The sequence below is a fragment of the Boleophthalmus pectinirostris genome, unplaced genomic scaffold, assembly GCF_026225935.1.
Source record: "Boleophthalmus pectinirostris isolate CB_2022bp ecotype Guang Dong unplaced genomic scaffold, ASM2622593v1 HiC_scaffold_22, whole genome shotgun sequence".
In the NCBI taxonomy this organism is placed as follows: domain Eukaryota; kingdom Metazoa; phylum Chordata; class Actinopteri; order Gobiiformes; family Gobiidae; genus Boleophthalmus; species Boleophthalmus pectinirostris.
In genome coordinates this window covers 34866531-34884956 of record NW_026571190.1, presented here as the reverse complement: position 1 = coordinate 34884956, position 18426 = coordinate 34866531, and the positions used below count along the sequence as shown (strand labels likewise).

At 40.5% G+C, this 18426-nt stretch overlaps 1 protein-coding gene across 1 annotated transcript in view; it reads left to right on the top strand.

Moving 5' to 3' along the window:
- inpp4b (inositol polyphosphate-4-phosphatase type II B) overlaps window positions 1–18426 on the top strand; it is a 718149-nt gene that overhangs the window by 521357 nt on the left and 178366 nt on the right. Inside the window, exon 9 of the mRNA XM_055158612.1 lies at window positions 16652–16760. Coding sequence (XP_055014587.1) covers window positions 16652–16760 — 109 coding nt within the window. The remainder of the gene's footprint in view (window positions 1–16651; window positions 16761–18426) is intronic.

Sequence of the window (18426 nt, the reverse complement as noted above, 5' to 3'; positions counted from 1 at the left end):
CGTCTCCAACACTCCGGCTCACAAGGAAATGAGGTCAAAATTCTGGACTGTCCCTTTCAGAGTCTCAAAGCGAGTGGTTTTACTGTAGACAGGAAACAGCTAACATGATTGCCCTCACAAATTTATATCCTGTAGTCTTTGCGATTGGAGATTTTAAGTCATAAGATTCTCCTTGTGTGGTGTGTGCTTTTTGTTGCACGTTTAAATATCATCTAAGACCAAAAAATCCTGCAGTGTGTGGCTGTCTTTAGGCGTAAGTGTTGGTGTTGGTCGGAAGCCTTCATTTCAACCAACCTTTAATGTGGTAGTACCAGTTTAAGGAATTATTAATATTATTGCATTTCTAGTAGGAGAGCATATCTATTATCAATTTAAATGCGTTTATTTTAGGTTAGGGTTAAATATCGTTTGTTTCTAGAGGTTCCAAAGCAACCGCTGCTAATAAAGCCAACATGTTGCTCGCTGCTGTTCTGAAACTTTTGTCAGACACAAAACTTCTGTCGTAGTTTCCCTCATCAAGGAGAAATATTCCGGGTCATTTAAAGGGCACCTGTCTGTCCGATAACCGTGGACAGGATCAAAATAATGAGACTTGAAAGACGTGTCTATAGGCAGGTGCTGCTTTGTTTCTCAGTTGTTACTATGCAGGTCCCATCCACCGTCTGTCAGAATCCTCTTTGGGACGATCGGAGGTCAGGGCCCCGGTAAAAAGGTGCAGAGACACGACTCTAATGAAGTCCTTTGTGTTTTTGATGGCATTGAAATTTGGCTTTTTACTGGCAGCTCCATAATAAAACCTGGAAATATACAAAGCAAAGTTTCAATTGGTGACACAATGCACACATTAGCATATACGGACAAAAAAGTTGAAGAGTCTGAAAATGCAAGGGAAAAAATACAAAAGGGAGAACCTGTGACCAACACGACGTTCACGGTCCTGTTGGTGTCGCTTGTGACTAATTTTAAATGTGAGAGATTTATCTAAGCTAACAAATCATCTCAACTGTTGTAGTTTCAACCAAGTCAAGGCTCTTTTTGGTCAGATTGTGTTAAAATGAAGCTCAGATTAAAGTCTAACTTGAGTAACAAAGCTTCAGACAGAGTAGTGCTTTCTGTTCGCTTCATATCAGCTGCAAAGTATCAATACTCAAAAAATATGGTAAAAAGATAGAGACCGGGGGCGTCCAAACACTCAGGCCTCGTGCTGACCCAAATGACCATAAGCAGAACTTTTCACAGCAAACTGAGGCAAATTTGAGTCATTCTACCACTACTGTATTTTCTGGACTAATAAGTCGCTCTGGAGTATAAATCGCACCAGCCAAAAAATGTGTAATGGAGAAGAAAAAACATATAAGTAGCACTTTTTAGGGGAAATATATTTTATAAAATCAGAGACCAGAAACCGACATTTTATCTTGAAAGACAAGTTCTAGTAATAACAATAGAACAGAGAACAACAGGTTGTTAACGTCACATATGAACACTGATGCCACTAACGCACTACTTAGTAATTAGAGTTACTGTAGTCCGACTACTTTTTTCAGTAACGAGTCGTCTAACGTAGTGCTATTTCCAAACCAGTAGTCAGATTTAATTTACCTATTTAATACACTGTGCGTTACTATTTTTGCATTTCAGGGCAATGCAGGTTATTTATTTATTTTTCTTTTTTGGCGACGTGGGTTATGTGACCCCAAAGATCGTATAAATTGTCTCCGGTGACACGTTTCCTGTGATGTTACGTCGTCTCCGCTCCGTCACGAGTCAGATGTAAACACTGGAGGGAGAGAAGTACGACTTTTACAGCTGGAAATACAAACATTATTTTGATTTTATTTTAGCTAAGGATGGTGACATAAAGGTTCGTTGTTCACTCTGTGCTGGCGACAAAGTGTTGTCTGCCTTCAAAAAAACAACATGAAACCTAAAGAAACATCTGGAGACACAGCACGGCACAACCACGTTAACAGAGCAGCTCCCAACTGGTGCAAAGAAAACAGTAACTACTTAAAGTTACTTTTAAAAGCAAGTAGTCAGTAACTTAACTAAGTTACTTTTTAAAGAAGTAATCGGTAGTCAGATTAGTGTTTCAAAGTAACTATGGCAACACTGCTGTAGGAGAAAATGCGTTTAACGTGTTGTAAGATGTGCGTGTTTGAGCATGTGGTTTAGCTTTTGACGAATTATTGAAATTATACATTGCAGGGCACCAGATTCTGACCGAATCAAACTTACATATGCGACAACAACAACTTATCAATTAAATCAATCTGAAGGGAACGTACCCGAAAAAGTGACCTGATGATAACTTTAAGAAAAATCACTGAAACCAGCAAATTCCTTTGTGTGGTTTATTAACAAACAATAACTAGACACCAGCTTCCAAGTTCTGGTTACGTAACATTAAAAGCACCGATTTTAATAACCTGAGGTAGTTATAAAACGGGGTTCAGTTTAGCTCAGTTATGGCGTTTCGCTAAGTCGCTACTGCGCTTGCCTTAGGAATAATTGGACGCAATCGTAAGAGGGATGCCAACCCTTATTCATTCACTGTCTGAACCAGCCTGACTTGGCGATGTTGTTCTCGGTCCGTGTGGAATGCGGCGATGGCGGGGTTCGGCGGTGGTCGTGCGCACGGGCAGGCAGCGGCGTGATGATGGTACTCGGGCAGGGCGGTCCACGCCTCCTTCACCGGCTCTGGTCCTCAGCTCTCGGCAGGTGCGACTCCAGGTCTGTTAAGCTCCCCCTGGGTCTGTCCGACCGGCCGTCTTCCCTGGTCCTGGTACGCGATGCGTAGTGGAAAAAGCCTGATGCGAAGCGAAGCGAAAAGCCCGGTTTTCGCGCGTGAGGCTTCGTTTTGGTCAGTGCGCTTGGTGGGCGTTGTTATATGCAAATTTAAGGCACGCCCGCGTCTGAGCTGAACTGGTCCTCGTACAAATATCATTTGCAAATATTAAATTGATAACTTCCCACATTCAGGTACTAACTGTTTATGATAACATTAGCCAACGATTCATAGAAATAAATCAAAGTATATCTGTCTGAAAACACGCCGTGAAGTTACCGTAAATACTTCCGTGGGAACATTACATGAAATACACACAAGAGACTATGAACACATGAATTAAAGTGGCATACTTGTCTTGTATCAACATGAGCCTTATATAGGACACAGTTAAACATCTTTAACTAGTTATTGAATGCGTTTAATTCAGTCCTTCTCTAGTGTCCAAAAGTGGCAACCACAGTCCATCGCGTTTTAACCGGTCCAAACCTTGGCGCCTGATGGTCTGGTATGTAGATGATGTGGGTCTGTTTCTTCAAAGCACAATGAAGAAAGTCATTATTTAACAGTCCTTATCACTATGTCAATTCCCATTCTGATTAGTCCCACCTCGTGGGGAAGAGAGGTTGGAAGCACCGAAGGTCGGTTCTCTTGAGGTTTAAATACCAAGAGGCAGTCAAGCAGAACCTTCTTCTCTAGGTTCCTGGTTTGTGGATTCTTCAGAATGGGGGAAGCAGGCCCTGAACAGGCATCTTTCCCTACACTGCATATGAACAGTTCTTCAGATAAACTATAACATAAACAACAGAACAAGTTTACCAAACTCTCCATCTCACTCCAAATCACTAAATCCATTCAATTCTTCATCCTCGGTGTCACTTCTGAGCAACTCCACGACCTCCAGAGGTAAACGGAGCATCACTTCCTCTTCTGTGCCGCTGTCGTCAGACTCAGCATCAGTTCCAGTTAGAATTATTCCGGTCTTTCTGAATCCCGACAGGATGGTTTCTATTGTCACTGAAGTCCAGGCTTTGTCGATTGTTCCAGTGACTTGAAAGTTGCATGACATTCAGAAATAATCATAATCGTCTAATTATAACTTAACAGAACGCTGTAGTTGCGTGAAAGAAATACTAAAATTCCATGACTTTTCCAAAACTTTCATAGAATTTACAATATTACATGACTTTTCCAGGCCTGGAAAATGACATTGTTGTGGAAAAACTTATGTATCTCTTGAAGATAAATAATGAATCCTTTTGCAAAGCCCGATGAGTTTTTGGAATATAGACCAAGGTTTATTCTTGTTACAGCAGATATGGACAGGGGTTAAGCCTGTCCTGGTCAGAGCCCAACAGCCTCTCTCCACCAGCAGTATGTCTTTACCACATCTTGCCCCATCTCCCCAGTATCTCCCCAGTATCTGCCCCAGAGCATCTGAGCTCTGAGTATTTATACAGCAATACAAGTTACATACATATCAGAGCAGAGTGACTTTGGTTTCAGAGGCTGGTGCTAAATGAACATACAGTTGATGACAACAAAAGGCTTCCTGAAGGAGGAGACAGTTGTGCCTGATGAACCTTTACACATGTTCATGACTGGTCTGGGTTTCAGGTAGAAATCACATTCATTTACACATAGACAGATTGAAAGAAATCTTTCCACAATCTAAATTTCTATCACAACATTTTCAATTTCCATGTCTTTTCCAGGATTTCCATGACCGTGGGAACCCTGATCTTTATTATTATATGACCCTCTGTGAAAAAGATTTGGAGATATACGAATATACTGAATTACAGAAATTGAACTTTTCTTTTCCTGAGACTGATTAAGATATTATTCAACCCCCATGTGTTTTCATTAATACAAAATCAACCAACTTCGAGTCATTTTCAGCTGACTGATTGACAGTGATAATTATCTGCTGAGAATCTAGTTCACATTTTGAATCTTTTCCAACCAAGCTGCCAGCCATTTTTAACACTTACACTCACATACCCTCCCATAATGCTGAGGGCGATAATGGTGTTAAATAAACTGTAAAATTGTGATAATAATGAAAAGAGGAAATTATAATGGCATAAAGCACTATAGCAAAGCATGAGTAATGACTGCTATCACACTCCACTGACATCGTTTTATTCTGTAGCACCAAAATGTGAAAATGTGAAGGCAATGGAAGTACTATTTATGTGAATGGATTTTGAATGTTTTCAATACAAGCTTTTTCAGGTCAGTGCCATTGAAATATTATACTGTAGTAGTAGTACGTGAAGTAATTGCCACATAAAAGACGAGATAGATGTAGCATTGGACAGATTTGCGTCGGCAACTTGGCGTCATTAAATACAGGTTTTTGATCAGATGCCCTACCAACACTAAATATAACTTTAGTTCATACATGCAAAATAATGAAATAATGACTCAAATTAAGAAAATTTTATGATCTACCAGTGGAGCAAGCCTTTTTGTACTTACCCATATTATACTATTTTCTGATCTATGTTATAATGTTGTAGTCAGGCTGGCGCCACCTAGTGCCTCCACTCAATTTCATTTCTGTCCAGCGACCAGGTCAAGAATCAGAATAGACTAGACTATTTGCAAGAACCTCGGAAGTTGTAGACCAGAGGTGTTCACACTTTTTCAGCATACGAGCTACTTACAAAATGACCAAGTCAAAATGATCTACCTAATACAAAGCCAAGCAAACTGCGCTGAAACACTCTGTGCCCCTTTTTTGGACCCTCACCCACAGTTTGAGAACCTCTTCTTTAAGAGAACTTCCTCTGGCACTTTACACAAAACTGTGAAAAAAGTGAAGGAAGATTTTTAAACCTGTTTTTTAAAGTTCCAAACTGGAGTTGCATTCTTTTCTGGTTTTGCAGTGATATTTACCAGCCTCTGCACGTTTACCAAACCAAACGCACATCGTGACAAACACAGATGCATTTGTGCACTTTTGTTACTCAAACTTCAGTCAAATGTGGCAGTAGGTCTGTTCTGTAGATCCGCTCTATGCTGTAGACCTGCTTTGTGCCAACACTGGAACACAAATTTAGACTGGTTTTTGCTTCACGTTTCATCTTGCTCTTCTAATCAGCCGCACTGTGGGAGGGGCTTGTGTTCGCTGTACGCAGGAAGGAGCGAGAGCGTGAAAAGGCGAGGGGCGGCGTGCTGACGTGAGGCAGGTGGACAGGTAGGATGTTTAGGAAGTTGAACCTGCCCTGTGATGCACGCTGGTACACGAGGGCACACGCTGTTGCAGACGAGCCGTGCATAGGGAGCGTGTGTGTTTGTGATGTGCAGCAGAGAGACAAGACCGAGTCCAAACGCGAGTCCGAGACGAGTACTAAGACACGGCGATCTACCCACACGACCTTGAGGATCGACTGGTAGATTGGGATCGACGTATTGCGCATCCCTGTTGTAGACCATGCACCGGCCAATCAGTGAAGAGCTGTGAAGCCATGACGTCAAACTCAAGCTCCTGTCTGGGTCCCTTTTGTGATACAGCAAAACAGTAAACAAAACGGTCGAGATGGATGTAGATGAAACCATTCATTCTGTGTTGTCAATGATTTCCGAGATCGAGGATTTAAAGCCGGAATAAAGAGAATGTTTGGTGAATTTTGTCAAGGGGAAAGACGTTATTGTCCTTCTTCCGACGGGATTTGTGAAAAGCTTAATATACCAGTGCATTACATATGTCATGACCAGATAGCAGCGATAGGTTAAATTTAAAAAGTATCCGCCTACCATCAAGCAAATGAATCGTAATGCTGCGAGGTTGGATGTTATGGCAGCAGTTACAGTAATCTTGTGTGAACCTATACTGCGTTTAAGCCTGATATAATTATAATCTATGACGTCCATGGACCATTATTTTATACTTTTATACACTTCAAATCGCAGTGTTCATCTCAAACAACTTGAAAAAGAAAAAAGACCACTGACTTCTGCGTTAGAAAACTGTGGTGCCCAGTGGGAGCTGATGTCACAGTAAACGTCACCACAACAAAAAGACCGATGAACAGCTGTCAATCACACTGGCGAGTAGCAGATTTTTTTCATTACCAAAATAACTACACGGTGCTGCTGAGTCCTATGACTATTTTAATTTTATCAAGGGGAAAGACGTTATTGCCCTTCTTCCTATGGGATTTGGCGGATTACATACGTCACGACCAAATAGCAGTGATTGGTTGAATAAAAAAAGTGCCCGTCTACTGTCGAGCGAACAAATCCTAATGCTGCGAGGTCAGACGGTTTCCACGAAGTGAATCAGGCTAATCATTTTGTTTCCTCGTCAAAAACAAACCCGGAGTTGTGTTTTGTTTCATTCACACATGTTTAAAACAAATCCTGCTTATTTAGACTGAGCTCTTCTCTCACACAGAAAAACACCCTGTTCCACCTTGTGATGTCATGTGTCAATACAAAAAGTGCCCCACACACTTTCACTAGAATCATTTGGATAATTTTACCCCTGTAATTGCCAATCTCTACTGAACTAAAGGTACAAACACGTGGGCGTAAGTTTGCATAGGGACGGTAAGGAAATGTCACAACCAACATTTGGGGAAGACAAAATAGTCTCTACCAATATTTGCCATTTTATTTTAATAAACAAAAATATAAATTTAATCCAATATTTTTCCAAACTCAGTCGTATTAATTTAACACGTTTTAGTCCACATTTTGTTTATTAGACGTTCTGAGATGTATTCAGTGCAGGGCAAGAAGATGGCGACTTGAGCAGTGAGTGAAGACGCTGCACCAAACTTTGAAAAACTTTTCAAAAGGAACTGACTTGGCTTCATCTTCAGTGTAACTTTTCCGGTGGAGAGTTCGCCAAATGCTTTTCTCCATGCAGATGTTATTGCTTCACGCTATGGTGTAAAACCTTTCTGTCATCATGGAGACCAAACCAGGCCAGGTCAGAGGTCAGATCTGTGGAGAGGTGACCCAGCACAGTCAGAATGTCTGTTTTTCAAAGTATTTTTGAGCTAAAACCAACTGTAATTGAAGAAATGTAAGGCAGAGCTGTTGAATGTCACAGTCCAAAGTTACATAGTGCATCTTTAAGGTTTTTGAATCATAAAAGACAAACGGTCCATTGGTAGATAATTTTATTTGTCAAGTCGAATCTACTCAAATCATGTAAAAAGTTCTTAATTTGAGTAATTAGAATTTACCTAGCTCCAAAGCACTTTTAAGAGCTTTTGTATTTGGAGTGATTCGTGCACGTTTGAGCAATCTTTAATCGCTTCTTTTCAAGACCCCGTACTGCACACGCTCACAGCTCTCTACTCACTTTGTTCTCCAATTTTGTTCTTCTTAATCAGTGACATTCATAGGACTCAGCAGCATTGTGTAGTTATATTGGCAATGAAAAAAATCTGCTACTCGATAGTGTGATTGACAGCTGTTCATCGGTCTTTTCGTTGTGGTGACGTTTACTGACATCAGCTCCCACTGGGCACCACAGTTTTCTAACGCAGAAGTCAGTGGTCTTTTGTTCTTTTTTCTTTGTTGTTTTAGATGAATACTGCGATTTGAAGTGTCCAAAGTATAACATAATGGTCCATGGACGTCATAGATTATAACTATATCAGGCTCAAGTACATTATAGGCTCACACAAGATTACTGTAATTGCTGCCTTAACATTAGTCTGATTCATCAACCGTCTGACCTCACAGCATTGGGATTCGTTCACTCAACGATAGGTGGGTACTAACATAACATTGCACTGGGGGAAACTGTATGGACTAATAATATTGTTATAAAAAGTCTATAAATCTCTGAAGTAAATTTGTAGATAACTGATGATAATAATAATAAATCTTTAGCTATAAAGAACTTTTATAAATATACCAGCCAATATACCAGCAAACCAACTTGTCAAAGCCTGATCCCGTCAGATCTCACAAGCTACGCAGGGCCGGGCCTGGTTAATATTTGGATGGGAGACCACTTTGAAAATCAGGTGTCACAGGGGGGTGCCAGTCGTAAAAAGCTATTGTTGTGTCCTTAGGCAAGACACTTAACCCTCATTGCCTAGTATGAAAGTGCTGTGTGTGAGTGATGGTGGTGGTCGGAGGGGGCAGCCTCGCTTCCATCAGTCTGCCCCAGGGCAGCTGTGGCTACAGTAGTAGCTTACCACCATCGGGTCTGGAGTGAATGAATAATGCTCTGTAAAGTGTCTTTGAGTGTCCAAAAAAGCTCTATATAAAACTGATGCCTTATTATTATTTATTATTAAAAACAAGGTTTACAAAGTGCTGTACAAGCAGCAAAGAACAATACAAAAAGCATAAACAGAAAGCGAACAAAAACAGACAATGATGCAATCCAATTAATTATAATAAATAAATAAAAAGAAATTTAATAAAATAAATAAGGGATAAAATCAAGCTAAAACCGGTTAAAGGAAGGTCAAGAGATAAAAATGGGTTTTAAGAAGTGATTTAAAAGATGATACTGATGGTGCGATATCAGGCTGCCATAGTACCAAAGTACTGTTTACATACCTGGAAAATACCAAAACCAAAAACAAACCTGGAGTTGTGTTTTGTTTCATTCACACACATTTGAGTAACACTTCAGTTTAGTTTGTCTACTTCTCCAAAGCTCAAAATGTTCTGTTTAGTGCAAAAAACAAAACCTAGTCAAGTTAAGATGTGTTGAAGTAAGAAAGTTTTATTGTGATTTGAGAAAATTTCACTTGACAAGTAAAATTATCTGCCTTTTTATCTGGAACAAGACTTTTTGTACTTCAAATAAGAAACAAAATCAAATGCTGCTTGAATTAAGAAAAACACACTTGTTCCATTGGTGGATAATTTTACTTGTCAAGTTGAATCAAATCAAATCAAATCAAATATTCTTAATTTAAGTCATTTTAATGTAGCTGGATATTGTTTTTTTTCCAGTGTTCCAACTTGTGATGTCATGAAGCGGTAGTTTTCATGTTGACAGCTACATTTTTACCTTTAGTTCAGTAGAGATTGGCAATTCCAGGTCTGAAATAATCCATGTATCACTAGTTCATTCATTTTTCGATACAAAAACAAAAAATAAGAAAACGAAAAAACAACAGTTTTCTTCATTATTTGTCTCCAAAACCAAAATGAAAAAACAGATAATGATTCGTTTTTTCAGTTTTCGATTTTGTGTTTAAATGAAAAATGGAAAAAAAGGATAACGGCCATTTCCCGTTTACGTGACTTCCAGATGACTGCGATGCCGAGACTGAGGGACCAGGACTGACTCCAGACCGGGGACTGACCGGGACCAGACTGGGACTGAGACCGCGACCAGGCCGGGACTAGACCAGAAGCTCAGAGCCCACGGCAGGGCCAGAGCTCAAAGCTGAGGCTCGGACCCCGCGGGGGCTCGGAGTCAAAGTTCAAACTGCGCTCTGGTCTCGCTCTGGTCCCGGTCTCAGTCCCGGTCTGGTCCCAGTCTGGTCCCAGTCTGGTCCCGGCCTGGTCTTGGTCTCAATCTCGGTCTGGTCCCGCTCTGGTCCCGGACCTGGATCAGTCCTGGTTCAGTCTGGCATCGCAGTCACGGAAGTCACGTTATCCATTTTTTCCATTATTCATTTAAACACAAAATCGAAAACTGAAAAAACAAATCATTATCTGTTTTTTCATTTCGGTTTTGGTGACAAATAATGAAGAAAACTGTTGTTTTTTCTTATTTTTGGTTTTATATTGAAAAACAAATGAACAAATGATACACGGATTTGAAATAAATCCATAATATTCTCGTGAACATGTATTACTGCGTGACATCACAAGGAACCGGCATAACATAACTCAGAAAATAGCGTAATATTTAGTAAACATTTTCCCTTAAAAATAAAATAATATCGTCTGTGAATCTCTGGGGTGAACTTGCAGCAAACGGATATGAGGCTGCCAAAGTCCTCGGTTTAGAAAGAGTCATTCCAGCCTCACTCTGACAAGACACGACATTGACGTAGCAGCGCGCTCCAGCCAGCACCTCCCGCGTACAGTCAATTGCTCCATTGTTCATTTGATTATTTTTTTTTTTTTAGGGGTGATGCATTTCCTCCAGTTTAGCAGCGCAATCGTCTCAATGACACAGAGCTATTCATTTTCATTTAGCCTATTGATCAACCCGCAAAGAGAGAAGAAGAAGAAGAAGTATGGAAAAGAAAAAACACTCGGAGCCAGAAACAGTCAGCATTAGTTTTGCCTGAAATAGCTGTCTTCACTCTTTGGAAATCACAATTCTAAGAGGCTTTAAAAGAAAAAAAAAAAAAAGAAAACACACAACTCCTCCATTTTTGGCTCCTGCCCTCCGTGAATTACATTGTTCAACGCCAATTTGCTTTCCGGAAACTGAACACTTTGTCATTGTTAAACGGGATTAAACACCATGTTGAGTTTGAGTTATACCCTCTCATAATGACTGCCATCATCAATTTTCCTCTTCCAGAACTCGAAGTCTCCCGTCTCGTCGGTGTTTAAAGGGGCAATACTACGCAGGTTTGAGTCTTGTGAGATTTAAGTCGTGTTATAATCTTGTTACGTCGTCAAAAACAGACCTGGAGTTGTGTTTTGTCAGCTGGTTTGTTTCACTTTGTGGAAACCGTCTGACCTCGCAGCATTAGGATTTGTTCGCTTGACAGTAGGCGGGTACTTTTTTTATTTAACCAAATGCTGCTATTTGGTCGTGATGTATGTAATGTGCCGGAAAAGTCAATGGTGTCAAAGTAATTGACGGCGCAACAGCAAATAAAGCAGAGAGTGAACATGTCTGTCAACGATCATTGACGTTTCTGCGAGGTGAACTTGCGAATTAAAGGTTCAATAAAAAATGCGAAGTTTGTATCATCTACCTCCATCTCCGCTTTTATCAAGATGGATTAGTCCTAGTTTAATCTTGGCTCAGTCCTGGTTCAGTCCTGGTTTAGTCTTGGTTTAGTCCTGGTTTAATCCTGGTTCAATCCTGGTTTAGTCTTGGTTTAGTTCTGGTTTAATCCTGGTTTAATCCTGGTTCAGTCTTGGTTCAGTCCTGGTTTAGTCCTGGTTCAGTCTTGGTTTAATCCTGGCTCAGTCCTGGTTTAGTCCTGGTTTAGTTCTGGTTTAGTCCTTGTTCAGTCTTGGTTCAGTCCTGGTCCTGGTTTTAGTCCTGGTTTAATCCTGGTTCAATCCTGGTTTAGTCTTGGTTTTAGTTCTTGGTTTAATCCTGGCTCAGTCCTTGGTTTAATCCTGGTCCTGGTTTTTCCTGGTTTAGTCCTGGTTTAGTTCTGGTTTAGTCCTGGTTTAATCCTGGTTTAATCCTGATTTAGTCCTGGTTTAGTCCTGGTTCAGTCTTGGTTTAGACCTGGTTCTCTGGTTTAGTCCTGGTTTAGTCTTGGTTCAGTCTTGGTTTAATCCTGGCTCAGTCCTGGTTTAGTCCTGGTTTAGTTCTGGTTTAGTCCTGGTTCAGTCTTGGTTCAGTCCTGGTTTAGTCCTGGTTTAATCCTGGTTCAGTCCTGGTTTAGTCCTGGTTTAATCCTGGTTCAATCCTGGTTTAGTCTTGGTTTAGTTCTGGTTTAGTCCTGGTTCAGTCTTGGTTTAATCCTGGCTCAGTCCTGGTTTAGTCCTGGTTTAGTCCTGGTTCAGTCCTGGTTTAGTTCTGGTTTAGTTCTGGCTTAGTCCTGGTTTAGTCCTGGTTTAATCCTGGTTTAATCCTGATTTAGTCCTGGTTTAGTCCTGGTTCAGTCTTGGTTTAATCCTGGCTCAGTCCTGGTTTAGTCCTGGTTTAGTTCTGGTTTAGTCCTGGTTTAGTCCTGGTTTAATCCTGGTTTAATCCTGATTTAGTCCTGGTTTAGTCCTGGTTCAGTCTTGGTTTAGACCTGGTTCAGTCCTGGTTTAGTCTTGGTTCAGTCTTGGTTTAATCCTGGCCCAGTCCTGGTTAGTCTTGGTTTAGTTCTGGTTTAGTCCTGGTTCAGTCCTGATTTAGTCCTGGCTTAGTCCTGGTTCAGTCTTGGTTTAGTCCTGTTTAGTCTTGGTTCATTTTTTATTTAGTCCTGGTTTAATCCTGGTTCAGTCCTGGTTCAGTCTTGGTTTAGTCCTGGTTCAGTCCTGGTTCAGACTAGGATTCATATTTACTTCATACAATCTTTTCGTTTTATTGACATGTTTAAAATATGAATACATTTTTTAAAGTAAATATTTGAATTGACTATATTATAAACTCAATGTTGTGACATATTTCAGCCACTAGACTCACACTCACACTCCACTTATGCTTTTTACTTGAGCCTAAACTCTTTCGGTCTTGATCCATGAGGTTGTAGTCTATGTTTTGTTTTGCTGTGCTGCAAAATGACCGAATAAAACTACTACTACTCAACTACAACAACATGACATCACAAAGTGGAATAGAGCATTTTGCTTTGGACATGTAAACATACTAATAATAAAAAGGTTATTCAAACATGTGTGAATGAACCAAAACACAACTCTGGGTTTGTTTTTGATGAGGTAACAACATTATTACATGACTCAAAGCTCCAAAGGGTCAATTTTGGGTAATATGTGCACTTTAAACACTGCAACAAAAAAAGCAAAAAGAGTGACGCGACTGGGAGAACAGGCTAATCAACCCCAAATTGGCCATTGAGCTGGATGTCCTGAGACCTGCTGTTGAATCGCTGTGTACTTGTGCAGTGGGAGAGCCAATTAAGGCAACTTGGACATGTGGAAACCTCTGGGGGCTGGCTATGTTGTGGACAGAAACACAGATAATTAATAGAAGGAGCAGTGGGCTACATCAAAACCCGTCACTGGTCCGTGGCGCTAAGGGGGCCGGTCGCTTTTTAGTCATAATGCCTCTCACATCTCCGACGCTGCACCCCGAGCTTGTGTTATGTCATTAATTTCTATTTCTGAACAGTTTTTTTTTTTTTCTCTACTCACGCAACTGTTGCTTTCCCAGGAGTGTTCATTAGCTGACCTGGCACAAAAAGCCAAACTGAAATATTCACCGACTGTAATCCCTGGATTTGGCCCCTCCTCTCCGTGTTGTGCTGCTGATTTAATTGTCAGGTCTATTCCGCATTCAAAACAAGGCCCCGCTGTAAGGACCCACGCTCCAGCTCCGGTATCTGCGAGTTGTTTGTTTACTTTTAACGGCGGAGGGGGACTGGTGTGGAGCGTGGAGAGCGCCGGTGACTTTGGGCGTCCTTCTGGTCAGACGTGAGAACTGCAAATGCATAAAGAGTAAAGCAGCAGCGAGAGCGAGGAGGAGACTAAAGTCAGTGAGAGTCGAAGTCAGTGCATCAGCGTTCGAGTGGAGATTTAGCCTGATTCATCAGCCGGTTTCACTTCGTGGAAACCGTCTGACCTTGCAGTATTAGGATTTGTTCGCTCGACGGTAGGCGGGTACTTTTTTATTTAACCAATCACTGCTATTTGGTTGTGATGTATGTAATGCACCAAATCCCATAGTAAGAAGGGAAATAACGTCTTTCTCCTTGGTAAAATTCACCAAACATTCTCTTTGTTCCGGCTTTAAATCCTCGATCTCGGGAATTGTTGCCAACACAGAATGTATGTCTTTGTCTACAGCAGGGGTGTCAAATATACGGCCCGGGAGCTGGATCAGGCCCTCCAAGACCTTTAATGTGGCCCTCGGCTGATTTTCTACTAAAATATTTTAATTATATTTTCTATTAAAATATTGGTAATTTTCTGCGCTGCTGAGCATAGCAGCGTCTCCAGCGTCTCTGTACGTGGCCCCTCCCACCAGAGCAGCACAAATGAAGACTTGTCTCTTTCCAAACGCTCTTAAAGGACAATTGTTTTGACTGTTGACTGTCCAAAATGAGAAAAGTGGAGTCGAGTGCAGGATTTTCCAAGAAAAATTGGCTTATTCCTATTTGCAGACAAGTTAATGTTAAACATTGTGTTGAAATTACGTTTTTATTAAAATTTCAGGTTGTTAATATTATATTACATAATATTATAATATTTTGTAAAAGAAAGAGTTAATCAATTAAAAAAGATTTCTGTAACAGATTTGCGTTTCTCTGCACAAATATTTGAACTTATTGTTATTTTTGGGGTTTATATGCCATGAGTTTTCTGATCCGGCCCCTTTGGGATCAAAGTACGTTGGATACGGCCCCCGGACCAAAATGAGTCTCGACCGCTTTGTTTACTGTTGTGCTGTTCCGCAAAAGGGACCCAGACAGGCACTTGAGTTTGACGTCATGGCTTCACAGTTCTTCGCTGATTGGCCGGTGTGCGGTCTACAACTTCCAGGGTTCGTGCAAACCGTCTAGTGTATTCTGATTCTTGACCTAGTCACCGGAGAGAAATGAATCTGAGTGGAGGCACTAGGTGGCGCCAGCCTGACTATGGACTTCTATCATATGCACACAAATATTTCTGAAAGCTTTCGTACTCTATAGAAGTAACATTATAACTTGGCTTAAAGCTCATTAGAGTCCATTTTGTGTAGTATAGGAGCTTTAAAAAATGCCAAGTTAACCACAAACTTAGTGCTGTCAACCTATGCTGTTTATACTACATTATCTCTGACGCTGTTTTGGGACTAGCTCCAAAAGACGAATCCCAAAAACAGTCTGCAAACAACAACTCTAGCTTACTACTACCCATGAGGCTGTGTGGATGGGTTTCTTGACCTATATAAAACCGGACGGGTGGGGCTAGTGGAGAGTAGCATGGCACAGTTAAAAGTTGAGATTTGTACTTTATTTATACTAAAGCTTTATCAACCGATATCAGTGCAGAGATTTTTTCAGTATCAGATCGGTGCATCCCTAGTTAAAAGTGATTCAAAATTTTCTGACTACTCTGAATTTTTCTTATTAAAGGTAATAATAATATCATAGGCAAAATGGACTTTAGTCAGCTTTAAGGCATGGAATAATGTTGTTATCTCATCAAAAACAGACCTGAAGTTGTGTTTTGTTTCATTCACACTTTTTTATTAGTCTGTCTACATCTCCAAAGCCCAAAATGCTCTGTTCCAGATTGTGACAGAGTTGGGACCAAGTCATTGTTTTGTAAGTCTTTGACCTCAAGTCCGAGTCAAGTCCCAAGTCGAGTCTTGAGTCACTGGCCCATAAGTCCAAGTCAAGTCCAAGTCGTCTACTTTGAGCTTCGTCATTTCAAGTCTTTAAACCAAAGTCACAAGTACAGCTTAGATTTTTGCAATTTATATAATTTTTAAACTGAATTGTTCTTAAAAAGTCACGATGCGACGAGTATTTATACAAAAATTGTAGAAATGCAATTTTTTTTCTTTTTAAATATCTTAAGAGTGCGAATTATTAAGGTCAGAACAGAAAGAGTTAAGATTTAAGAGTGCTTAATAACTATTTGTCAACTAGCCTAAGCATCAAGTCTTCTCAAGTCCAAGTCGAGTCCCAAGTCTTAGTCCATTTTATCAAGTCAAGTCTCAAGTCCTAAAAATAGTGACACACTCAAGTCCAAGTCACGATTCACAAGTCTTCACCTCTGTCTTGTGAGATAATGAAGTGGTAGTCAAGTGAACTGCTCTTTTTACTTTTTGTTCAGGAGAGAATGACAATTCCAAGGCTGAAATGATCCAAATGATTCTAGTGAAGGTGTATGGAATTTAAAAACACAGTGGAGCACTTCCTTTATGACATGACATCACAAGTTGGAACAGAGCGTTTTCAGTTTGAGAGAAAAAAAAGTGTAGTATGGGCCCTTTAAATGTAAAAAAGTAGATTCCTCAAAAACATCTATTACGCCGGGTGTCTCGGAAGATAAAGTCCACAAAAAAATTCAGCACCGTCTTACACAAACAGTTATAATAAATGATTGTATTTTGTTTTTCAGACGCTATCTATGACATCATCACTGTTGGTGCTCCTGCCGCCCACTTCCAGGGCTTCAAGTGTGGAGGTCTTCAGCGCCTTCTCAGCAGATATGAAGCAGAGAAGAAAAGGTACAAATCCAAACTCATTCTGTTTCTCTGGCTTTATTTCCTCATAATCTTAACCAGTGAAGTTCTGTTTGGTGGAATTGGTTTGTTTGGTGAGAACTACAGAACAGCTTTGTGCAAATGAAAAGCTCAAATATAAGTTTTATGAAGCGTTCTTGGGCGACTTTTAGCAGTAAATTGGCTTATTACATTACTTAATTCAGGGGTCACCAAACTTTTTTCTCTGGGGGCCACATTATCGCTCCTGACTGTGATGGGGGCCAGGGTCGGGTTAGCTGTATATGTAACAGAATTGTTTGACCCTGACAACGCAGATTATATTCTTTGAAAAGCGCTGAACTTTCTTTACATATCAGACGAACTGCACGGTCCTTACACTGAACAAAAAATAAACGGTTGTCAACAGTTCTCTGAAAACTCGGCACTCTCTGTCAAGTTTTCTTACTTTAACATGAGCCATTTTGCTGTCCTAAACTGCACTACAGATCCTCAACATTCAGTGACTTAGAGTAACGTGATGTCAGAACAATTAAACGCAAAACCTACTTCAATAAGACGAGTTACCTCTTGACAGACATACGCAACGCAACTGTCAACACAAACGAGTAGACTGACTGACTTTTTGCCTACCAGCTACTGCGCACGTGCGGAAAAGCCGGATGTAAACAAAAACGTTTTCTCATGTAGGACCAGTTCAAGTGTCGTAAGGCAGAGGGGCTGGGGGCCGGAGTCAGCCCGCGGGCCTTAGACTCCGTTTACACTGAAACAAATCTACATATCACCGTATCGGAAACAATCTGCGTCCACACACGTTGTTTCTCTGTCCACAATCCTTCCCTTATCCACACAGATTTGACCATACGTGTTTTCTTTTTACAGAAACTTAAAACCGCATGGCTAATTTGCATAAACTGAGCGCTCAAAACTGTGGAACACTCTCTTTGTTCTGGCTTTAAATCCTCGATCTTGGGAATCGTTTCCAACACAGAATGGATGACTCTTCACTGACTGTATTCTGATTCCTGACCTAGTCGCTGGAGAGAAATCAAATTGAGCGGAGGCACTAGGTCACAGGTGTCAAACATAAGGCCCGGGGGCCAGATCTGGCCCTCCAAGACCTTTAATGTGGCCCTTGGGTGATTTTCTACTAAAATATTTTAATTATATTTTCTATTAAAATATTGGTAATTTTCTGCGGTGTTTATCACAGCAGCGTCTCCAGCGTCTCTGTACGTGGCCCCTCCCACCAGAGCAGCACAAATGAAGACTTGTCTCTTTCCAAACGCTCTTAAAGGACGATTGTTTTGACTGTTGACCGTGACACCCTCATCAACAAAATGTCCAAAATGAGAAAAGTGGAGCCGAGTGCAGGATTTTCCAAGAAAAATTGACTTATTCCTATTTGCATACAAGTTCATGTTAAAACATTGTGTTGAAATTGAATTTTTCTTAAAGTTTCAGGTTGTTCATAATATTATAATATTATAATATTATAATAAGAAAGAGTTCATCAATTAAAAAAGATTTCTGTAATAGATTTGTGTTTCTCTGCACAAATATTTGAACTTATTGTTATTTTTGGGGTTTATATGTCATGAGTTTTCTGATCCGGCCCCTTTGGGATCAAAGTAGGTTGGATACGGCCCCTGGACCAAAATGAGTTTGACAC